This window comes from Littorina saxatilis, linkage group LG2 (genome assembly GCF_037325665.1).
Source record: "Littorina saxatilis isolate snail1 linkage group LG2, US_GU_Lsax_2.0, whole genome shotgun sequence".
Classification (NCBI taxonomy): Eukaryota; Metazoa; Mollusca; class Gastropoda; order Littorinimorpha; family Littorinidae; genus Littorina; species Littorina saxatilis.
This window is the reverse complement of record NC_090246.1, coordinates 47,988,432-48,013,910: the sequence shown is the minus strand read 5'-3', so window position 1 is coordinate 48,013,910 and position 25,479 is coordinate 47,988,432. Positions and strand designations below refer to the sequence as shown.

At 41.9% G+C, this 25,479-nt stretch overlaps 2 protein-coding genes and 1 long non-coding RNA gene across 3 annotated transcripts in view; all 3 read right to left on the bottom strand.

Annotated features, from left to right (window-relative positions):
• The window catches only part of LOC138953252 (WD repeat-containing protein 87-like), an 80,237-nt gene extending 67,654 nt beyond the window's left edge, over nt 1-12,583 (bottom strand). The window contains exons 1-2 of the mRNA XM_070325055.1: nt 12,533-12,583; nt 5,758-5,867 (exon numbers count right to left, since the gene is read on the bottom strand). Of these exons, the coding sequence (XP_070181156.1) occupies nt 5,758-5,867; nt 12,533-12,568 (146 nt within the window). The 5' untranslated portion in view covers nt 12,569-12,583. The remainder of the gene's footprint in view (nt 1-5,757; nt 5,868-12,532) is intronic.
• A 1,049-nt stretch (nt 12,584-13,632) lies between these two features.
• Nucleotides 13,633-15,081, bottom strand: LOC138959110 (uncharacterized). Its single transcript, XR_011453623.1, has 3 exons — nt 15,010-15,081; nt 14,330-14,577; nt 13,633-13,777 (listed from the first exon to the last, which is right to left on the bottom strand). It is a non-coding gene; the product is annotated as an uncharacterized lncRNA (long non-coding RNA).
• Nucleotides 15,082-16,065: 984 nt separating this feature from the next.
• Nucleotides 16,066-25,479, bottom strand: part of LOC138953248 (uncharacterized) — a 231,007-nt gene continuing 221,593 nt past the window's right edge. The window contains exons 36-41 of the mRNA XM_070325049.1: nt 24,550-24,718; nt 23,475-23,540; nt 19,690-21,481; nt 19,056-19,275; nt 18,204-18,426; nt 16,066-17,744 (exon numbers count right to left, since the gene is read on the bottom strand). Of these exons, the coding sequence (XP_070181150.1) occupies nt 17,640-17,744; nt 18,204-18,426; nt 19,056-19,275; nt 19,690-21,481; nt 23,475-23,540; nt 24,550-24,718 (2,575 nt within the window). The 3' untranslated portion in view covers nt 16,066-17,639. The remainder of the gene's footprint in view (nt 17,745-18,203; nt 18,427-19,055; nt 19,276-19,689; nt 21,482-23,474; nt 23,541-24,549; nt 24,719-25,479) is intronic.

Here is a 25,479-nt window from a genome sequence, read left to right as displayed (position 1 = left end):
CCGGGTTTATATTTTTACCAGAATTGAGCACGATAATGGCAGCGCAACAAATTCAGTTCGTGCCGTGCTGGTTTGATCGTTGACCCAAGTCAGTTCGCATGCAGTGTACTGTTTGTCAGTCGGGGATAGAAATGTTGGCTGTCATCGCGCTGTTCTGTTTCGGTTTTCACTCGTGGATCACTTACATATTCAGTCGTCGGGTTCAGGTGAGCCAAAGCTTCAATATTTCGCCTGTTGTAGACGTTGAGCAATAAAGCTTGGAAGTTGTATATCGGCACTGAGAGTCGGTCGCGGTACACCCGTCGCTTTCTACTTTGTCCCGGTCTTGAGTTTGAACACCTAAGGTTGGATACATCTAACACCTCACATCCTCTTCTCTTCCCCATATATCTTAACTGTATCTCCAACTTCTTTTCGTCTTCTTCTTTTCATTTTGATGCCACTCCCTCATTTGTTGCTGAACCCCGCAGTTGACTCGACTCGGATTCACACAAGCCCGTCTAGCAGACGACAGTTCGAACAGTCTTGAACAGCACGGTTGCAAGCAGATTCAGCTATCAATCGAAGCAATACACTTAAAGCCAAAGCAAATGACCAAATGTGAAAACTTAACGTTTGATTTGACTTCATGGTGACTCTTCTGATATTTTTTTTTGCGTTGGAATGGATCTCAACGGGTTCCCAGCTACGACAACTTTTCCAAAGTTATGCACCGCAGGCATGCCTTCGACAATCGATGTCAGTTTCAGATTGAGTTTTCGAACTACCAGGTGACTGGGTTGTGTTTTGATTGCTCTCTCTCTCTCTCTCTCTCTCACTCTCTCTTTCTCCCTCTCTCTCTCTCTCTCTCTCTCTCTCTCTCTCTCTCTTTCCCTCCACTTTCTCTCTCTCTCTCTCTCTCTCTCTCTTTCCCTCCACTTTCTCTCTCTCTCTCTCTCTCTCTCTCTCTCTCTCTCTCTCTCTCTCTCTCTCTCTCTCTCTCTCTCTCTCCCCACCTTATTGAGCTTTATGGAGCTATTAGCTCAATAAGGTGCACCCTCCCCCCGCGGGTAAGGTGGAAGAATTTACCCGATGCTCCCCAGCATGTCGTAAGAGGCGACTAACGGATTCTGTTTCTCCTTTTACCCTTGTTAAGTGTTTCTTGTATAGAATATAGTCAATGTTTGTAAAGATTTTAGTCAAGCAGTATGTAAGAAATGTTAAGTCCTTTGTACTGGAAACTTGCATTCTCCCAGTAAGGTCATATATTGTACTACGTTGCAAGCCCCTGGAGCAATTTTTTGATTAGTGCTTTTGTGAACAAGAAACAATTAACAAGTGGCTCTATCCCATCCCCCCCCCCCCCTTTCCCCGTTGCGATATAACCTTCGTGGTTGAAAACGACGTTAAACACCAAATAAAGAAAAAAGGTGCACTCTCTCTCTCTCTCTCTCTCTCTCTATCTCTCTCTCTCTCTCTCTCTCTCTCTCTCTCTCTCTCTCTCTCTCTCTCTCTCACGGTTCTGTGTAGATGGCTGTCTGTGTAAAAATTAGGGAGTATCGTCCCTTGATCCCACTCGCGATTCTCGTTGAACATGCCTTTGACCATGCAGTCGCTTCAGCCAGCGAAATATCTCGACTCCGCTCTTTAAATCCATGCAGAATGTGCGTATCGTATGAAGTATTCTTTATTTTCTCAATATTGACACATGTAGGCCTGTACCTATACGTGATATTGACTTTGACACCACAAAATATTTCAGTCGTATGTTGAAAAAAGTAGTCCATCTGTAAACTCTGAATATGCAGATGACCTCTATAAATTATTCAAATGTACTCTGAAATCAAAGACAATGACCAATGACAGTTGAGATCGAAACTCGGTTGTGATGGGTTATCCATATGAATGTGATGGGTTATTCAGAATAATCACCTCGACAGCTAACAGAGACAAAGAGGCAGGTCATGGGATAATATAGGATGTTTGAAGGCCGATGGCCGCGGTCAATAAATATGAAACAAAAGTCGATATGCCCCCCGAGGACCGACAAAAAAAGCTGGTCTGACAACAAACCACCAAACATCATTTTTGTCATCATTTTGGTAGTGAGAAAATAAGATAACAATCAACACAGGGAGCCATGCTTTGAAACACGGGTTCCGTGCTGATAACCACACGATCGAGTTCTGTGCGGATAACCACTGGCAATCAAAGCTGGCGTGTGAAAGCAACTTTCTGTATTTTTGAGTTCATAAAATGTTGGGATGAATATGTCAGGTTTGAGGATGCACAGTTCTGTTTGTTCATCTCGGTATTCCACTCCCTCGGCTTTCAGTTGTGAGTATTAAGCTTAGTAATCGAATGTGGAAGCTACGTTGGGTCAAAGGTCACAGAAGATTTGCGTCGTGCAGCGAAGGAAATAAAAGAATCGCGATCTTGTTTCCGACTCAGTACCTCTTTGTTTTTCATTAGACCTGTCAATCTGCTTGCTCGGCTTTGTGAGATGTTTGCATATCTTGTTGCTATTTTTTTTGCTTTTATCATTATTTTTTATTTGTGCTTCGTTTATCGATACGTCTTGTGTACGGGTCAAAATGTGTGTGTCAGGGGTCAATTGGTTTGACTTGAACTTGACGTTCGTGTTTCTCACACAAAGATACACGCACTCCATGACTTTGTAAGAAGACATAACATATCGGTAGGTTTCATTTGTTTGTGATGAATTTATTGAAGTAGTTTTGTTTTTTTGTTTACATTTGCCAGTTTGCCAGTTGGTTTTTGGAACTTTGCAAAGCAGTGTCGTGTCGTCTGTTTAGGTCTGGGGAAACGCCAATGAAAAGAGCCGAAGAATCCTCGAGCGTTTCTGTTGGGTTTGCTTTTGATGATTATCCATGTAATTGGGCTTCCTGCAACTATGGTAACCGGGGATTTATTCCCCGGGGAACATGAGATTTGTTTCCCAGATGCTTGTGAATGAAAACTCGTGAAAATGATGACAATTTGTTTTATGCACATGACTTCTCTAGTCTTTATGTAGTCTTTTGTCAAAGGCGGTAGGTTTCAACCGTTTCAGAGGCCCAAAAAGGCACGTTTTGCGGCCATTTTTGAGGGGATCCTTCACCAAAAGGGCCATATCTGCTCAAGTTCTCAATGATTTGCTTTGGACATTTCAGAAGTTATGACCAATAGGCTGACCTAAATTGGTGTTTACTTTTGCAAATGTGTATAATAAGCGTGTTGTATTACGTACATTTTCCGAAAGAACTAAGCAAATATTCATATTAATTCAGTGCTGGTTTACATTTGCTGGAGATGGGAACGCGCAAGAAAATGTATCGATTACCGTCCTTGGTAATGCGTACAGTAGCTGTGGAGATAAACTGACCTTGGCCTGTGCTTCCTTCGCTGCGGGTCACAAAAGCGCAACTCACCGAGCACAGCGCGCCGGAACAGGATAGTAAGCACAGGCCCAGGACTGTTAGTCTCCACGGGTAGTGTACTCAGTACCACTGACGGTGATCGATAATTTTTCATGCGTGTTCCCATCTCCAGCAAATGTAAACCAGCACTCGGATCTGCCTCAAACTTTGGCACCTATTGCCTCATCCATTTTTTGCTTAGCATGCAAAGTCACGATTTTTTTAACCTAAAACCCTGAATTAATATGAATATTTCAATCAATCAATCAATATGAGGCTTATATCGCGCGTATTCCGTGGGTACAGTTCTAAGCGCAGGAATTTTATTTTGTTAATTTTATTTTTTATGCAATTTATATCGCGCACATATTCAAGGCGCAGGGATTTATTGATGCCGTGTGAGATGAAATGTTTTTACACAATACATCACGCATTCACATCGGCCAGCAGACCTCAGCCATTTCGGCGCATATCCTACTTTTCACGGCCTATTATTCCAAGTCACACGGGTATTTTGGTGGACATTTTTATCTATGCCTATACAATTTTGCCAGGAAAGACCCTTTTGTCAATCGTGGGATCTTTAACGTGCACACCCCAATGTAGTGTACACGAAGGGACCTCGGTTTTTCGTCTCATCCGAAAGACTAGCACTTGAACCCACCACCTAGGTTAGGAAAGGGGGGAGAAAATTGCTTAGGCCCTGACCCAGGGTCGAACTCGCAACCTCTCGCTTCCGAGCGCAAGTGCGTTACCACTGTTTAGTTTAGTTTAGTTCTTTTGGAAAAGTTACGTAATACGACACGCTAAGTATACACATTCGCAAAACGCAACACACATTTTGGTCAGCCTATTGGTCATAACTTCTAAACTTTCCAAAGCAAAACATTGAGAACTTGAGCAGATATGGCTCTTTGGGTGGAGGACCCCCTCAAAAATGGCCGCAAAACGTGCCGTTTGGGCCTCTTAAACGGTTGACACCTACCGCCTTTGACAAAAGGCTACATAAAAACTAGAAAAGTCAGGTGCATAAAACAAATGTTCTGAACAGGAAATTGAATGACCTTTCCAATGGTTGTCAGAAATGGTTGGTTTGTGCATATTCTGATTTTGTGCAGATTTTACAATACGGGCCTATGGTTTTTGTCAGGTCGATTTTAGGGGTGACCTTGTTTGACAGGCTGTCACGGGATGCCTATAAAAAGTACCATCAATCGGACAAATGATATGGACAGCTGACATAATTACCTTTTGGGGCATATAACGTTCAACTAAAATGAATTGCGTGTTATTGCTTTTCTTAGCGTGCGAAAATTGTTGCAATAATTTGTTGGCCAAGTTTACATGCTGAGAGAAAAAAAGTTTATATTGCCAAATATTTTACGGGTTGTTTTGGGCTGAACGCTGAATGCTTTCTGCCTTAAGGCTCGAACAACAGGGGAAAAGTGTTGTCCAAAACCACACGGTTATATAACAGGGTGATGCAATAAGTAGTGTATATAAGACGTACATTTAGAACGATACATTTGTGGCGCTCAGAACAAATATCGATAAAATATACGTTAATTGCCTCAGGCTTTTAAACTTTTGGTATGGAGTACGTCTTACGATATGTAGTCTTTTGCTCTGTATCAGTTAATATACTCTGCAAGATAAGCTCAAAGTAAAAAAAAGTTAAAGTGATACAAATGTAGACTTTGTGGGTACAACATTTATGAAAACTGGAAAATGTGTATGTTTTTTTCTGAGCTTATCCTTTGGAACAATTTTTGTTTTTTCGCAAAAGTTCTGATAAATAGTGTTGACATTATCTTGTCATCCGTAAACTAACATGTAACATGTTTCGATTCAACGCTTTGCTTATTTTTCATTTAATAATTTTTACTAAGACAATCTAAGAGCAAATTTTGTTTTGACCATATGCAAATGCACACCAAATGTTAACACAAACATTTCTGTTCTGTTTCATGAATGTTGTGGTCAAATGACTTGAAGAGAAAAACGGTGTATTGTATGGTAGCTCCTGCCCTTAACAACACTTTCTACCCCACCTATGTTGACCAAGTTTTTTTTTAGCCGAGATCAGCTGTGCTGTAGCAGGTCACTCAGAATTGTAGTAACGGTGTAGTAACTGTGTATCAACACGCTGGAATGCAGGCATTGGATGGACGTTACAGGAAGCGACTGAAGCTAACAGTACTCTGATCGGATATTTCCGTACCTGGTCAGATAGAGCCATATGAGTGGGTACGGATGTATCCGTACCTGGGAGACAATGAGTTAAAAGTAAGCTGAAAAAGGCCGGTCGGGTTACCCTAATCGAACAGCGTCTGAAGTGTAACCTAATAGTATTGCCTACCACATAGCGTTGTACAAGCATTCCACCGTCATCAACACCAGTAGTTCCATCTTTTCCTTGAACAGGACCAGAAGTAGCAGGCGTTCACAGATATCCAGAGCCACGTAAGCCTGTTGACATTGCAAGGACAGCAAGGAATGAATTCGGGTTATGTATGTTACAGTTAACTTTTCTTTAAAAACTATGTTTTTAGTAAATTTACAAATTTCCTAACAATTTTTAGTAAATTCATTATTACATTTTATGATTTGTAATCGGGAAGTTGACAAATGTCCCAAACATTCTACGAAATGTGTAAATTTTCTGATTTGAACGGTTAAGAAATGTGTAAATTTACTAAAAACATATTGTTCTGACGTGTCAACCTTTAAACACAAACTGGTGAGCGATGTTCATAGCCAGGACCCTGTTGTAGCACGTGCATCACAACCTTTTGCCCTGGCATGCGTTCCTCAAATTTCATGGGGCTATAAAAAAAACAACAACCATTTTTCTTCCAAAATGCAGAAGCTTTTGAGAAGTCCCACAAAGGGAAATAACGCTGCCTGCCAAACACAATTCTAGGTCAAGACTCATTGTTCATTTTTTAATTCAAACACATTCATTTTTTAATTATTATGTCAATGTTTAATTTTTTGGCATTTTTTTAAAATTAGATCCGTTTTTTCAACCGATCCAAAACTTATTTTGAAGAGTGTATATAAGGTTGTGAAAACTTGGTCCCGTGCGAGGAGGGTCTGATTTCCCCCAATAGGGCTGTCTGTGAAGGGACACATTTTTGTGTTACCTCTCTCTTTTGCTCTGCTAAGAGATTTTAACAAATCTCAGAAGAAAGTCTCTTCTGACTTTCAATTGTTTCTTTCACAACTTCTGATGTTTTACATTCTTTGTTTGGCTTTTCTTTTCCTTGATTTTGCAGCGCTGAACCGATTTTGGTTTTTCTCTGGATCCATTCCCAGTAACTCTTCCTTATCTTCTCCAGTGTTTTCAGCGTTTATCTCCCTTCCTTCGTGTGGCGTCAATCCATATTCCCGTTACTACGTTACTATTTTTAGAATGTCACTGCACTGTCCAGAACGCTTTCATTGCACCCGTAAGTTGTCCTTACTGTAAAAGTGAAAAGGTCGAATCAATTTATAGCCACGCGAAAAACACACTGTCATCTATCTCTATATATTTATAGATATAGATATACATATGACTAAGTGCCAAAAGGTGCTCACAGAACAGAAGACGACTTTGTTTTACAATAAAAATGTTTCTAAAAACGTGTGTCTGCTGAAAATTGGTGTGTGTTTATATGAATGTGCGAAGAGATAGTGGACATAATTTCGTGTGTCTGACTTGAACGGTTTTGAAGTTATCTTTGTTTAAAGTCAAAAATAACGCCAAAACCGGCCATCTGAAAACGGACATCGTGATACCTCGTGTTTTGAATATACCACAGAAAAATAACCAGAAGCACAAATGAATTGCATGTAGTTTGATTGAATGCCTGAAACATCGCTTTACAGACGAGACCAAACGTCAAATCTAAATCTCGAGAGAATTTTTTTTTTCGATAACCGAATTTTAAGGTGTCGCACGCAAGATGTGTCGTCATCACGGCATACATTTTTCAATCGCAGATACTTACTAAATTTCTTTTTCAAAAACTCTGGAATTGATGTCGACACGTCAAGCGATAACGGTGTATCAAACTGCTGACTTTCAAGTAATCCAGCAAAGACTGCAGAACTTTTGAACAGCATTTTTGAAAACGATTTGAAAATTTCGTCATATCTTGCGTGCGACAAAATGTTCGGTAATTAACGGTTATTTTCTTTTTAAAAAAAATTTAAAAAAAAAAAAAAATTTACATGTACAAAGATCTACTTCATCTACGGAACCACGTGACACATTCTGTGTTCAAAATTTGTGAAGAAATCACGAACCACGAATGCGCTATCAAGTGTTGAAATTATGTCGTCAACATCTTTTCAGATCTTGCGTGCGACACCATCTTGCGTTCAACATAAAATGTCACTACCTTATCGAGTTTAATGGGTAAAACTAACTATTTGTTGTCTTAGTTTAATCTTCTTAATCAAAAGCGTAATAAAACCGAACTTCCAAGATGAATTTTAATTGAGATTAGCGAAAGAGCGGGCACGCAAGTCGACCTTAAAGTAAAAGAATGATAACACGAGCGTTTGTCGTGTTGTCTTGCGTGCAACACATTGTCCAAAAAGGAAAATGTATATTTTTCTCAGACGTTTTTTAAGTTGAAACCTTGAAACTTCACACACATTTGGGGTTTAATCGCCCCCATGCATAGTAAAAGTCTTGTTGACCCTTGTCAGATTTCAAGGTCACGGCTGGGTCACATGTGGTTCAGAAAACGGATGAAACATATTTTTTCAGAGATTTTTGAAACTAGAACCTTCAAACTTCAAACAACGCTTTTGCTTAATGATTGTTCAACATGGAGAATTCAAGGTTGATCCTTGAGAAATGTGAAGGTCATAGCAGGGTCTCGTGTGGGTAAAAAAAAAAGGAAATTGTATTGAACTTCAATTTATATAAAACCAAAGTCTGGTTGATCTGTTTTAAGATTTAAGGTCAAATCTGTTATTTAAGGTCAAATCAACTAGAAATTTGTTGATGCTTAAATCTTTGAAACTTCCAACAGGTTTGAGGTTTGACAACTTCTGGACTTTAAAATCTGGTATGGTTGATCCTAGTAATATTAATTGGTCAAAACATCAAGATCAACAATTATAAAATAAGCACTTTCACCAATGTCAAATGAGCAATAGCAGCAAACGTGAGTCTTATAAAGATTATCACTTTTTGTGTGACCTCAACTTGACCCCTCTGAATGCTCTCAATCATGGAAATTGACCACACTTTGATTATAACCAAACAACATCAAAACTTTGGAATGTGTGAAGTTTCAAAGGTGTTGCTTAAAAGGCGTTCGTGAAAATGACAATTGTATGTGTCTGACTTCAATGCGACCCCGCTGCGACCTTGACGTTTGATTTTATCAACCAGACTTTCATCATGTGTGAATGACTTCAAACACTATAAAACTAGTTGAAGAAATTGACAATTTTTCAAAGTTTAAGCCAGATGGCACTGCTGTGACCTTGAAATTTGACAAACATTAACCAGGCGGTCACCTTTTTTAGAAAATATCCTTAAAGGATCTTTAACCTTACTGTGACTTTGGAATTTGATGAGGTTTAATTTAACTTGCGTAGTGTGCCAAGTTTCAAGGCCCTAGCTTCAAAAACATATGAGAAAACCTCATTGAAAAATGTATATGTTTGACCTCAACGCGACCCTGCTGTGACCTTGACTTTTTCAACCAGACTTTAATCGTGTGTGAACATTATACACTAGAACTGTGTGTATTTTCAAAGCTCGTGCTATAAACGCGCTGAATAAATTGAAAATATTCCACATTTGGACCAGATGTGACCCCGCTGTGACCTTGAACTTTGACAAAGATTAACCAGCAGGTCACTTTTAATGAGGTTTTAGAAAAATGCTGAAAGTATGTGAAGTATGTAAAGTCTAACTGATCTAGTATTAAAACATGTAAGACGTGACAACGACAATTTTCCAGTTTGCAAAGGAAATTTAACCTCGCTGTGACCTTGAAATTCAATGTTGTTTAATGTGATGTGCACCATACCTGGAGGTCATTATACTTTGGTTGTGTGCCAAGTTTCAAAGCCCTAGTTTTAAAAACGTGCGAGATAACCTTAATGCTATAACGGGACTGGGTGGCCGAGTGGTAACGCACTTGCGCTCGGAATCGAGAGGTTGCGTGTTCGACCCTGGGTCAGGCCGCTATTTTCTCCCCCCTTTCCTAACGTAGGTGGTGGGTTCAAGTGCTAGTCTTTCGGATGAGACGAAAAACCGAGGTCCCTTCGTGTACACTACATTGGGGTGTGCACGTTAAAGATCCCACGATTGCCAAAAGGGTCTTTCCTGGCAAAATTGTATAGGCATAGATAAAAATGTCCACCAAAATACCCGTGTGACCTGGAATAATAGGCAGTGAAAGGTGGATGCAGCGCCTAAAGGCAGTCGATCTACTGGCCGATGTGAATGCGTGATATATTGTGTAAAAAATTCCATCTCACACGGCGGCATTAATAGGTAACATGCGCCTTGAGTCGCCTTGTGTGGTGAGATACGTGCGCGATATAAATCCTCGTAAATAAAATAAAAATAAATAAATATGACTCAGTGCCGTTTTGAATGATATAACGAACAAAATTATCGTTATTTGTAAAATCATTTGGGTAAATTTATCTTTTCTTTTCGTAATTGGGTTCCAGCATCTGTTGTCTTAACAAAAATCACAATATCAGTCGTGTTTGTCAACTTTTATTTTTTAGCCCCTTTGTCCGCTTTTCGTGCGCACCTTTTGGCACTTAGTCATATATATATATACGGCTTCTCTGTGTGTGTGTGTGTGTGTGTGTGTTTGTGTGTGTGTGGGGGCAACACCTGTGGATTGTAGAGTTCTGTTTGTGATGTGGTCTGGCGGCTTTGGTGTGTCTGTATGTTCAGGCCTTCCTTCGAAAAGCTATTCTCACTCCTGTTTGAGTGGACTTCGCCTTCAAAGGTGATTGTGATGTTTCGGCACTCGGTTACATTTGGCGTCGTCGACTCGACATGAAATGTTGAGGCCACTGAATCATTTTCGTGCTGTTCCTATTCCACCTGGGAGGGACCTTAGCTTGGCGGGTCCATGGTTCGGAACTTTGGGGACAAAGTTCATTCAAAGGGGATCGAGTGTGACAGGGAGACTACCGTTGCCCTTCACAGCAGACTCTGCAGAGTTGTTCGTCTTAGAAGTTGTGGGCTTTCCTTGCATGTACCCGTAAGTTGTCCTCACTGTAAAAGTGCAAAGGTCGAATCTATTTATCGAAAAATCCATTGTCATCTATCTCTATATATTTATATATATAGATAGATATATACGGCTTCTGTCTGTGTGTGTGTGTGTGTGTGTGTGTGTGTGTGTGTGTGTGTGTGTGTGTGTGTGTGTGTGTGTGTGTGTGTGTGTGTGTGTGTGGAGGCAACACCTGTGGATTGTAGAGTTCTGTTTGTGATGGGGTCTGGCGGCTTTTCTGTCTGTATGTTCTGGCATTTGAGAAGCCATAACAGATAATATAGGGCTTAGAAATAAGCTCTAAAATTCTCAATCCCGTTTGAGAGGACTTCGCCTTTAAAGGTGATTGTGGTGAACCGCCACGCTGTCTGTCTCTGTCTCGCGATTCACCCCGGCGAAGCCGGGTATTCCTCTACCCGCTTCGCCGGGTACCGGCTTCGCCGGGATACGGGAAGAAGTAGAGCCGAATGGTACCCCGCGAAGGTGAGTGGCGCACCGTACGCCGGCTTCGCCGGGTGAGTGGCGCACCGTACGCGATTGACGCCACACGAAGGAAGAGAGATAAACGCGCAAAACACTGGAGAAGATAAGGAAGAGTTACTGGGAATGGATGTACAGAAAAACCATAAAAACCAAAATCGGTTCAGCGCTGCGCGCTGAGAGCACGTGTTGTTAAATTTTCATCGACCAGATTGTGTCCGGGGTCTACCTGAATATGCACACCAAATTTGAAGCAGATCCATCGAGAACTTTGGCCGTGCATAGCGAACAGACAGAAAGACAGACACACACAAGCCGTATATAGATATATATACTAGATGATTACCCGCTTCGCCGGGTACCGGCTTCGCCGGGATGATCGCGAGACGGAGTATGAATACTAGGAAGAAGTAGAGCCGAATAGCCGGCTTCTTGTCAGTTTTCCTATTTTGGACTAAAATCAAGTACACAGATATGCTGTTATTCTGCTGTGGCGGCAAAGGCAGATATTGTGTGTTCTGTATATGTTTTGGTATCGCTTAGGATAATGTTCTTTCGTCAAATGGGACTAGCAGACGAACTTTTGCACCCGTGTTCCAACGTTAAAAACTGTGTGAAGTTCAGTTTTCTGGGGAAAATAGTGTATGAAACCGCTTTATGTTGTTTAAATTGATGAGATGTGTGCATTTGGTTGCGTGTGATCTGTTTATTAAATGAAATATTGTTGAAAACTGATCGTCGGATTGCAGTCAGCTGTTGTCGAAGAAACTGAGTGAAAAGAAATTTGAAAGGGGAACTACTCTTGTCGCTAGACAAAGTATGAGAGTTACTTGCCTTGGGAATTTGCTTGTGATGAACGTTTGTGCACAGCAGACCTAGATTCAGAAAACAACCAAACTCATGGATTTTATATGGAGATTCATGTGTTCAAGCCTGTAGTTGTTAATTCAAATGCGGTATGTTTGTATTGTTTGCTCCAGAGATGTATACTTCATACATTAGAGCGTTCGGAACTTTTCAGTCGCAAAAGTAGTACCGACGCAGAACAGCTTCTCAACCCATTGCGCTATCGAGGATTCAGGCTGTTGCTGGGTCGTTATTTGTTTGGTTGCTGGGTGTTTATCGAAAAATAACTAGCTCTACAAGTTTACAGAGGTAAAGAAGCAGAGGGGGGAATAAGTATCCCTTCACAGACAGCCTATTGGGAGCATCAGACCCTCCTCAAGGGGGACCGAGATTTACAGAGCGAAGAGTTATAATCTATATATATATATATACGACTTGTGTGTGTGTGTGTGTGTGTGTGTGTGTGTGTGTGTGTGTGTGTGTGTGTGTGTGTGTGTGTACGTGTGTGTGTTCGCGATGCCAAGCCAAGGTTAAACAGACCGACACAGAACATACCCTTAAGTCAGTCACGTACATCAGGCTTGATAACATGGTCCCGCGATATTGGAATCTGATGGAGAGAAAAGTTTGTGAAAGATGACTTTTTTTATTTTTAGCTTGTCTGGATATGATAGGGTTTTAATCTAGTTCGTGTTCTTTTTCGTGCTGTTACTTGTTAACGGTGTATGTGCAAATCCACACATCATGATTGAAGTTATATTTTCGATTATTTCTAGATGACTTTTACACAATTATGATACAATGTTTTTGCCATCAAATGGCAACCATTATTCTCAATCACATTGGTTTGATTTCAAACAATCTTAGGTTTTAACTTATTCGTGCCTTTCAGTCTGCATCAGCAATAATGATACACAATCGCATTGATTTAAATATAAGCAATCTTTGGACTCAGTTTCCTGATACCTTTCAGTTTCAGTCTTCATCATCAATCGATGTATGGATTTAACATTCGATTTCCCTTCTTTGAGCCGTGTGACGTCAGAGTCCGACAAAAATTCATATTTAGGTGGTTAGCCGAGCCTACTAAATAGTGCATGTGTGTGTGCGTTCAATCGTAAACATATCAAAAGGAATTCTAACTAAAATAGATCGATACATAAATGTTATTTGTATTTTTGACCAAAATATGACATTTTACACTGATCTTGATCTCGGAGGAACACTTACTGTCTTGATCTGATTTAACTGCCATTTGTTGTACAAATAACGTATATTATATACAGTCGCATTGATTGATATTAATGCAATCATTGGATTGAGTTTCCTCATGCCTTTTAGTCTGTATAAGTGATCATATACACAATCGCATTGATTCAAATTTAAGCCATCTTTAGATTCAGTTTGCTCATGCGTTTCAATCTGTATCAGTTATCATACAATTGCATTGATACAAATTTAAGCAATCTTTTCATTCAGTTTCTTGATGCATTTCAGTCGGTATCAGCAATCATTATATACAATGGCATTGATTCAAATTTAAGCAATCTTTGGATTAAGTGTCCGCATGCCTTTTAGTTTGTACCAGCAATCATTATATACAATCGCATTGATTCAAATTTAAGCACTCTTTGGATTCAGTTTCTGATACCTTTGAGTCTTTATCATTCTTCCGCTATTCATAATCTGCCAACTCAAAATGGTGTGCGTGCAAGTGAGGACATGGAACACGTCATAGGTGAGGAAGGAATGATGGCACATGTCCTTGAATATGTGCCTGTCTTTTAGTTTCGAAACGTACTAAAACAGAAAGAAAGAGATTGTTATCATGTGAAGATATGGCACATCCACATACACTCCTCCCTTCTCCCACTCATTGACATACGACGACACACACACTGAAACAAACATACATCCTCTCGACATGAACACACACACACACACACCAGATGAACACACACACACACACACATACACGCACACACACACACACACACACCAGATGAACACACACACACACACCAGATGAACACACACACACACAAACACACACACACACACACACACACAAACACGCACACACACACACATACTTACGCACACACACACACACACAAACACCAGATGAACACACACACACGCACACATACACCAGATGAACACACACACAAACACACACACACACACAAACGCACACACACACACACTCACACACACACACACACACACACACAAACACACACACAAACACCAGATGAACACACACACACTCACAAACACACACACAAACACACTTACCAAACTTCTACACCCCCACCCCCCCCACCCCGCAAACCATGCAAGCCAAACAACCTGAGGCCAGCCTTCAATAAAGATGCAAAAGTCGTCCCCTTCCTTCTGTCTCGTCTTATGCAGAACCCGGATTGCACCAACAATTTGGCGGTGATTCTTGATGATGTCATAGCGGTCAGTTGTCAGTAAGAACTCGCCCGAACGCTTCTTCTTCGGGTTTTTCTTGACATAGTGTTTTGGTTTGCTCACCGTCATCATGAAGAAAATATCTTATTTTATATATCTTGGTCCTTGTCCTGGATTTGGCCCTGTTGAAAAGAATACCTAGTCGTTTATTTCCAGTGTGCGTGCGTGTGTGTGTATGTATGTATGTATGGTGTATGTGTGTGTGTGTGTGTGTGTGTGTTTGTGTGTGTGTTTCTGTGTGTGTGTTGTGTGTGTGTGTGTGTGTGTGTTGTGTGTGTTGTCTGTGTGTGTAGATGAAGGGCGAGAGAGAGAGGGCGAGAGAGAAAGAGAGAGATAGAGACAGACAGACAGACAGACTGACAGTCAGACCGACCGACCGACCGACACACAAACACACACACACACACACACACACACACACACACACACACACACACACCCCGACCGACCGACCGACCGACCGACCGACACCTTATACCTGAAGAAAATAAATCCCTACAGACAGTATAGACAGATCTACAATCATATGTTTGCTAAGCTGTCTTAATTCTTACCCCCGAGTGTGTGAAGAAAAGGTCGTCGATTCAGAAGCATCTGCGAAATCAAACATGACGTCACTGTCTGACTTTATACGTCATCACTCCTTCAACATGGCGGCATCCTAGTAGCAGGGTTTGAGGCTGGTGAGTTTGATTGGTTTCGCGGACGTGTTTACATGGTGAAATGAACGTGGTTTGTCTTTTTCCCCTGCGCTTATCGTCCGTCTTCCTTGCAGGGTAACGTGCATTCAGTGTATCGTAGTTTTACACTGTATCGATGGATGAATTTGGTCGTGTGCTGCACAATATTTCTTGCATTTGGACTATGATAACGTTATTCGCTTTTGATATGTGCTTTTTCTAGCTCTGCAATGTTAAGGCTCAGCTGAAGGCAGCACTTTTGACAAAATGACATGTTTTATTATTGATAACTTACTTTGGTTTTTTTACGCGAGGAAGGAGTCAAAATGGCACCACAAGCCTTCAAAACTGAAGTGGTTATCTCAAATATGTTATTTTAACTTCGATATTTTATTATACCGCGTGTCAATCATGCCAATGACTTGCTATGCCATTGTTTGGGGAACAGACTCGCAGGAGGAGCACGGAGCAAGTCATTGGCTATGGTTAGACACGGTCAATATGTTTAGGCAAAAAAAAAAGTCTGTTTACGGTATCCCGACCGACCCTATTTTTTCGCGCGACCCTAGACTTTTTTTTTTGGCATTTGGGGGAGAAAAAAAGTCTTTGTTTTTTGGCAAAATAACTTACAATTAAGTAGATGTGCAACGCCAAGGCACTGCATACCCCAGCGAAAGACACACCTCTCTCTCTCTGTCTCTGTCTCTCTCTCAAACACACACGAACACACACGCACACACAAACACACACACATACACACACACACACACACACACAGACACACACACATATACACACGCAGTCACACACAAGGCCATATTCACCGATTTACCTTCCTCTATCTCATTTATTCAGTCAACTCGTGACAAATCGGCTACAGAAAATTCTGTTGTACCAAAAATTCTGTTGTACCAAAACCAAAACGAATTCGTGAAATCGACAAAATCGTCGATTTCGTGAAATTGATTGCCGATTTCGTGAAATCAGTTGCCGATTTCACGAATTCGACAACTTTAATCAGGCCTTTCACAATTTCAGCAATAGCCTGCCGAATTCGCGTTCTCGGCAAGCGATTGCCGATTTCACGAATTCGGCAAATAGGTTGCCGATTTCACGAATTCGGCAATTACCAGATTTCGTTACGACATAATTATACATCAAGAAGCATTTTTAAAAATCGCAATTGAAACCTTGACAATAATTATGTCCAATGAATCATATCCCCACACCTCACAACCATACAGCAAAACCTGAATGCTGTATAATGAATGATAATCGTGAACGAAATCAGAAAAATAGAAATAGCACACTAGTACAACACTGCGAGTGCAAAACCGGCACATGATAAACATAAACACAGTGTGTTTTTATGTTAACAGTCAAATCGTTTGTCAGTTTTAAAATAACTTCTACACGTTGTGGTCACATCAGTACGCGGACAATGTGTCCGTGACATTTAGAGTGTACATGCAACAGTATAAGATGTTTGATGGGTTGTTGACAGACCAGCTTTTTTGTCGGTCCGAGGGGGAGCGGTCAATAAATATGAAACAAAAGTCGATATGCCCCCCGAGGACCGACACAAAAGCTGGTCTGACATCAAACCACCAAACATCGTTTTTGTCATCATTTTGGTAGTGAGAAAATAAATGCCAAATCAACACAGGGAGCCATGCTTTGAAACACGAATTGCGTTTTGATGATACATGGTTTGTGTCCCAAGCACGTTCTTGCAATCAAAGCTGGCGTGTGAAAGCAACTTTCTGTGTTTTGAGTTCATAAAATGTTGATATAAATATGTCAGGTTTGAGGATGCACAGCCACAGATCTGTAGGTTCCTCTCAGTATTCAACCCCTCGGTTTTCAGTTGTAAATATTAAGCTTAGTGATCGAATGTGGAAGCTACGTTGGGTCAAAGGTCACAGAAGATTTGCGTCGTGCAGCGAAGGAAAGAATTGCGATCTTGTTTCCGACTCATTGCCTCTTTGTTTTTTATTAGACCTGTCATTCTGTTTGCACGGCTTTGTTAGATGTTTGCATATCTTGTTGCTATGTTCTTTGCTTTTATTATTATTTCTTATTTGTGCTTCGTTTATCAATACAACGTCTTGTGCACGGGTCAAAATTTGTGTGTCAGGGGTCAATTGGTTTGACTTTAACTTGACTTTTGTGTTTCTCCGAACGTCTGTGTATTGAAACACAGATACACGCACTCCATGACTTTGTAAGAAGACCAAACATATCGCAAGGTTTCATTTGTTTGTGATGAATTTATGACCTTTCATGAAATAGTTTTGTTTTTTGTTTACTTTTGCCAGTTTGCCAGTTCGTTTTTGGAACTTTGCAAAGCAGTGTCGTCTGTTTAGGTCTGGGGAAACGCCAACACAAGCAATGTCTTCCGTCTTTTGTTCGGTTCGCTTGTATTGCAGTTTAAACTCCTCCAAAATTCACTGGCCCGAATGACGAAAAGTGTCAATGACGAAATCCTGAAGTGATGCAGGCAGCTATGAAGAACGGCTGTGGCGTAAAATAACGGCAGGCAGCTGATTTGATTTTTTTGTTGAGGATGTTGGATGCTTCCTTGGAAGCGGTGGAAGCTTCACCACTTTCTGAAATATAAATGAACAAGTCGCAAAGCCTGCAAACCAACCGCGCGAGCGCGTGTGTGTGTGTGTGTGTGTGTGTGTGTGTGTGTGTGTGTGTGTGTGTGTGTGTGTGAGAGATAGAGAGAGAGCGAGAGAGAGAGAGAGAGACATAGACAGAGAGAGAGAGGCAGAGACAGAGAGATATAGAGAGACAGACAGATAGACACAGACATACAGGCACATTAACCCCCACACCACACACACATAACAGAGAAACTGACATGTTTAATTGATCAGACCATCAACCCATGAGAGAGAGAGAGACAGAGAGAGAGAGAGAGAGAGAGAGAGAGAGAGAGAGAGAGAGAGAGAGAGAGAGAGAGAGAGAGAGAGAGAGAGAGAGAGAGAGAGACGTACATAGCAACAGCCACCCTCGACCCACCCACCAAACGCTACCTCCACACACACACGCACATAACACACCTTGGGAGCGGAGGTGAAAGTGAACTGATCAGGAGCGAAGGGAACGTTTACGGCTCTCGTGTTTCTGTCCATCGTAGGGGGAACTCTGCTGGAGAAAGTCCTGTAGTACAACCCCCGCTCCTCCATCTCCCTGACCTGTTTCTGTAGACCAGGCACTGGGATGCGGGGCTCCTGTGTTGTCCACTCCATTCTGATCTTGCCGTAGTCGCTTTGTCCTGTCTCCCTGTGAAAGAAAATGCTATGCAAAATTTAACCGTTAAGATGTAACACATTTCCGGGAAAGTCCTCGATACAAGGCTTCCTTAAAAAAAAATGCGCGGGGAAGTACACTGCGAATATGCAATATAATTCCCATTAAAAGTCCTCCAAACAGCGTTTTCATCAAACATGAGTAAATATGCTAGTATTCCTCTCTTTTGATAGACACTTGACACTTCAAAATTAATCTGGTATCAAGTGTCAAAATCGCTATGTCCTGAGTCAGTGTGGATCCTGTACTTGCTTTACCAGTCTACGTTGGGGTTTGCGTATTTGAAACTTTTTACATTTAGGTTTATCACAGTAAAGTGAAGAAGGTTCTAAAAAAAATCCACCAAACTCATGTTTTCATCCTTTTTTAAGAATTTAAAATCTTGTTAAAAAAACCACTTAATTTCCTGTAGAGATAAGACATTTCTCTACGCACTCCGATAAGCCCCAGAACAACAAGCCAGCACTAAATGCAGGCAACAGTGGGATTATATGTGCTGGCAGAGGATTGAACATCCAAAACCACCACACCTTCTATCAACATTTGAGAAACATGTAGGAGTTTAGAGCTGAAACCCAATCCAATGTCTTCATACAGCTCACCGGTCTGCAGTCATCGTGCCCATGCGTCCTTTTAGTACTCTGATTGGTCCACGGTGTACAGGGGGCGGGTGCTTCTCGTGACTGACAGTTGCGGCACGTGCAACACGCAGGCCCGGCTCTCCAGGCCCCCACTGACACCAGTTCAGCAGGTTCTGGATGGCCAGCAGCGTTCGCAAGCTCTCGTCACCATGGAGGTCTCCTGCATCGGCTTCCGGGTAGGCTTTGGGATAGGCAGTAACGGTCAGATCAATCTTACAGCATCACAGTTGGGGAACTTTGCTGGGTAAATCTATTTTCTTCTTAAAGCCATTCCATTTATGCATGTGCCCAAGAAGCTTATGAAAACTTCAAAGATAAAATACCCCCTCCCCCCTAACCCTACTCCCCAGCCAGTCGCTTTTCAAACTCCGTAAACAAAAAAAGATAATATTTTGTACAAAATGCGCTGAAAGTCGGGAAAGGGGGACATCGAAATCGAATGAAATAACTTAGCTTTAAAGTATCTTAAGGCATTTCCTGGCAGTTGACTCTCATCAGAATGCTTGGCAGCTGGACATATCCAGTCTGCACGAAACTATAAGCACTTACTATAAGCACTTGGACGCAGACAACATACAATCCACAGACATCTTACCGCTGAACAGCTGTTCCAGCTTCTTCATATCTGCTGTCTCCATCTGCTTTTGATTCAACTTGGTCAACAGGTATTCTGCCTCAAGGGCGTGTTCTCTGGCTATCAGCGCGATTCTCCGCTTAATTGACTTTTTGTTGCCAACATGACTTACGCTCGGTTGTCGTGCAGGGCGTGTATGGGAAGAGGTGGAACCCTGGCTCAATGTGGCAACTCTTTGTTGCATGTGGTGCGTAGGGGGTCCTACCTCCCACAGTCTGATAGGGGGCGGCACGCTGCGGTGCTTGTTACGCGACTTTGCCAGTTCGTAATCTACTGAGTGGATCCTTATCGCGCTGCTCTGCCACCTGAGCGATGTCTCGCTGGGCTCATCTGGGATACATGACATTTTGTTAGTTGGTACAGCTGGGGTGAGCTTGTCTAAGTCACGGCCCTCAATACAGAATCTTTTTGCGGTATCATATTTTCTACTGAGGTATTCCAGACGCTTGTAACTCGTGTCCAACTCAGCCACCTCGAGTATTGGCAGAAGTTTATTCATGCCAGAGCCGGTTGGCCGGGGCCTTTCCCCCTCTTTTGGAGTACTAAACCGTGTCGGCTTGATCCGGTATTTGGGTTTTTCGTCTCTCTTGTCCAGTAGAACGCCGCGGGGCATTTTCTCCACGCCAGTAGGAGACACGAAGGGTGTCACCAGAAAGTTGACATTGGCTTCCGTTTGTTCCTCCTCTGAGTGTGTGAGCAGTGCTGGTTGTCCATGGGAAGAGACATGTAGCAGACAATCCTCGGTGCTACCAAAACCTGGGTCTTCAGGACTCTCGAAATGCACGTGTGTGACGGAACTGTGGAACTGTGGTCGTGGAACTGAAGTGTCACAAGGGATTTGTGGTAGTTTGGACTCTTTGGGACTGGCTTGAGATACGCTCTGTAGCTCTTCGGAAATAGCATCAGAAGGCACTGTTGACAGCTCTGTGCGGTTATCGATCTGTGGCACTGTCGACGGCTCTCTCGGACTTTCATCAGAAATCAGACTTGACTGCGGTCTGGGACTCGCATCAGTAGTCACACTTGACAGCGGCAAGATACTCTCGTCAGTGGTCTCTGCACTGCCATCAGATTTTAGTGTAATTTTAGACATGTCAAATGACTCAACCTCATACTTTAGAGGACCGCTACTTCTCGCCTTAGCGTTTTTGTCCAAGGTCAGCTCCCTTCTCTTACGTGGGTGGTCAGTAAGTAGGGTCCCCTCTTTACCTGTGGGAACAGGTGCTGATTCAAAAATGCGTCTGGTGGAAGGTGAAGTTTTGAGGTCCTCTTCGTTTTCGTGTTTTCCTGTCATCTTGCAGAAATCGTCAGGCAGTGAGTGATCGCTGTCAGCTATTAGCAAGCTTCCTTTCTTGCTTATTTCAAGCCCTTTAGAGACAGTAGGTCGCTTCTCTTCGCCACTATTTGATGCACTAGAGGATTTCGCATCAGACTTCCCAGGTACAGCAAGGGAGTGTCTTGGTGGCGGCTGTGACCGTGGGGCGATTTTCATGTGGGTTATTCTGACCAGCCGGTGTAACCTCTCGACGGTTTCAGGGAGTAGTTTCGTTTTAGACACCTGAGTCTGCTCCCCTTGTGATCTCCTGGGAGCAGAATAAGGAATGAATAGTGGTCTGAATGAATTCTTGGCTTTTCTTCGCTTTTTAGTCACAATGTTGCCTGTCAGCTTTTTTTTGGACTTTTTGTACACGTTGCCTGCAGTACTGGGTTTCTGCTTTCCATCTGACCAACGCTTTCCTGTTAGGTCCTTCCACTGTGCAAAGACAGACAGACAGACAGACAGACAGACAGACACACACACACACACACACACACACACACACACACACACACACACACACACACACACACACACACACACGCACTCATCAAATTTTGGGTCTTTTAAGGTGACTGTCGCTGATGTTTGTATCTGTTTTGTTTAATGCACATCAACACCTTGTCACGGCAAACAGACATTTTCTTTGAGGATAGCACAGAAAGTCGCTGCTGAGAAACACGTGCTCTGCCATTTCTACACATACTTACATAAATACATATGCAAAATCGTTTAAAATATTGAGAGAAAAGAGAAACAAAATAAAATGAAACGCTGTGGTCCGACCTTGAAAATGACAAAACACGTAATTCATTGAGCTTTTTAGAACCAATCGTTCAGACGGTTTCACAAAATCCAGAGAAAAACAGTCTAGTCATTTAGCTGATACTTCTTCTTCTCCTTCTGCGTCAATGGGCTGAAACTCCCTCGTACTCTCGTGTTTTTACATTTAGTCAAGTTTTGACTAAATGATTTAACATAGAGGGGGAATCGAGACGAGGGTCGTTGTGTATGTGTGTGTGTGTGTGTGTGTGTGTGTGTGTGTGTGTTGTGTGTCTGTGTGTCTGTCTGTCTGTGTCTGTCTGTGTCTGTCTGTGCGTGTGTGTGTGTAGAGCGATTCAGACTAAACTACTGGACCGATCTTTATGAAATTTTACATGAGAGTTCCTGGGAATGATATCCCCGGATGTTATTTTTATTTTTTCGATAAATGTCTTTCATGACGTCATATCCGGCTTTTTGTAAAAGTTGAGGCGGCACTGTCACACCCTCATTTTTCAATCAAATTGATTGAAATGTTGGCCAAGCAATCTTTGACGAATGCCGGACTTCGGTATTGCATTTCAGCTTGGTGGCTTAAAAATTAATTAATGACTTTGGTCATTAAAAATCTGAAAATTGTACAATTTGTTTTTTATAAAACGATCCAAATTTACGTTCATCCTATTCTTCATCATTTCTTGATTCCAAAAACATATAAATATGTTATATTTGGAATAAAAACAAGCTCTGAAAATTAAAAATATAAAAATTATGATCAAAATTAAATTTTCGAAATCAATTTAAAAAGACTTTCATCTTATTCCTTGTCGGTTCCTGATTCCAAAAAAATATAGATATGATATGTTTGGATTAAAAACACGCTCAGAAAGTTAAAACGAAGAGAGAGGTACAGAAAAGCGTGCTATCATTCTCAGCGCAACTACTACCCCGCTCTTCTTGTCAATTTCACTGCCTTTGCCACGAGCGGTGGACTGACGATGCTACGAGTATACGGTCTTGCTGAAAAATTGCAGTGTGTTCAGTTTCATTCTGTGAGTTCGACAGCTTGACTAAATGTTGTATTTTCGCCTCACGCGACTTGTTTGTTTGTTGCTCAAGTGGGCTTGTACGTGTATGATCATTTGTTTTTTAACCTGCCATTTAGGCAGCCATACGCCGATTTTCGTGACGCATGCTTGGTATTTCTGTGTTTCTATAATCCACCGAACTCTGACATGGATTCAGAGGATCTTTTCCGTGAGCCCTTGGTGTTGTGCTTGTATGTATTCCCGAAGGGGAATAAGGCACCAGCAGGTCTGCAGGTAAGTTGACCTGGGAAATCGGTAAAATCTCCACCTTTTACCCACCAGGCGCCAACACTCATCCACTAGGCCATGGCGCCCGTCATTTAGCTGGTACAACTTTTGAGCTACAAAGGTAGAGCTCCGTTGTGCTTTGGTCGGGCTTTTAGACCCCCAATGATGACCTCGAAGTATAAAATGGAAGCGTACCAATTTACAAATGTGTAAGTAGCTTTTGCTGAGAACTCGTTTCACGGAACCCACATTCTGTTGTCCGTATACTACGAGTTCTGAATTTCTGTTATCATCTGCGTGACTCTTTTACGTAATCTACAGACACAAAAAGCAAACGTCCGCCTACAAACCTTTTCAGCTTTTGTGTCGATTCCAAGACTGTTTGCCATCTGCATTACCTTGCCACGAACCTGACACTAAAGCAGTTAAAACAGAGAAAGACAATATGTATTCGCCAAACTAATAGATGGTATTCTACTATTACCGCGTGTTCAAAACTTTTATTTTAACGCTTTACCTACACTATAGAAGCACAATACATGATATAACACGTACAGTACTGGTGGATCAACATAAATCGCTCCACATAACTAATCACGAGTATGATACCAAACTAGCAACTACAGAACCAGATACACATAGTCCCAGATTGTCATTAGCAGGGGAGCCCCCACATGCCTTTGGTCCTTGAACTTTGTCATTCAGAAGGTCAAGTTTGGTGACAGCAAATGACGTCGTTCTCGTAATGTCATTAACAAGACCTACAGACCTCCGTTGATGTTTTCTGAAGACTACTAAAGCAGCGTTGAATCCAGAGTTATCAGACATAGTCGAGGTGACTTCGAACGGATTAAAAACCGAGGTCAGTATCTACAGAAATAAACAAACAAAACCCCATTAACGAACGCTCCAAGAAGTTACTGTAACATTTTTGTTATCGAAATAAACGGCAAAAGCTATAGTCCGATTTTGAAGACGGTTTACAAGAGAAGGTATTAAAATACTTTTAAGAAGCTGTTAAACACTGCTTAAATGCAGTCCTTCCCGCCAAAACGGTTCTACATCACAGCTGTAACCAGGATGTTACGTGAGATAAGACCATATCACTCCACTCGGTCACATACCAAACAACGCCCCGACTGATGGCTGCATGGAGTGACTTGGACGTTTTTGATGAATTCATTTCTTAAGAGGACACTAGCGGCATTAATTCATTTAAAAAAAATCCCATTGTGCTCCCCAGGCAGTCCATTTTTTGGTACACGATCAAGTGGAGGGATAGTCTTGTCCCTGATCGTGCACAGAGAACCCCCAGGCACTCCATATTTTGGTACGCGATCAAGTGGAGGGATGGTCTTGTCCCAGATTCAGAGACTGTGAGCCAAACGGTTTTAACGAGAAGGAGAGTGCCTTTAACCAACTCACGTCAGGGTTTAATAACGCGGCCTGCAGGACACTCTCCAGCTGTTGCCGAGTTAAGATCTTCGCCGCCATGGGCATGAGCCCCACGCTCGTCTCCGCGGGAGCGAAATACAACACGTCGAGGATGGAGTCTTCCAGTGCCGCTCGCAACGCTTCCGGTAGGACCTTCGTACTGCCACGATGGGAAATCAGAGATGCAGGGTTAAGAGAAACAGCAGTGCACAGCGAGTGTGGAGGGTGAGAATAGAATCGAGTAGAGTAGAATAGAATAGAGTAGAATAGAACAGAATAGAACAAGAAGAGCAAACGCTCGATCGAGTCACTTTCGCAGTTCTGAATATTATATATATGAGGCATCAGATGGACAGGAAGAAATTGCTATTCACAACACAATGAGTCACGTTCACATAAAATTTGAGCCCGGTCACTTTTATAGTTTCCGAGAAAAGCCCAACGTTAAGTTGTGTGTTGCCGAACAGAAAAGGCTAGTTATCTCCCTTGTTTTTCTGATAACGTTCGTAAAAGGCTACAGATGTAAATACTTTGATGTAAAGAATAATCCTACAAAGTTTCAATCACATCCGATGAACTTTGTCAAAGATATAAAATGTCTAATTTTTCCTTTGACGCTGACCTGTGACCTTGAAAAAGGTCAAAGGTCAACGAAACCATCGTTAAAGTGTAGAGGTCATTGGAGGTCACGACTAAACAAAATATGAGCCCGATCGCTTTGATAGTTTCCGAGAAAAGTCCAACGTTAAGGTGGTGTCTACGGACGGCCGGCCGGACGGCCGGCCGGACAGACTAACACTGACCGATTACATAGAGTCACTTTTTCTCAAGTGACTCAATAAAACGATAACATAAAGAACAAGAAAAGCAAATGCTTTATACGACTCTCCTTCGTCAAGTCCATAAGGGTTTTGTAGGTCT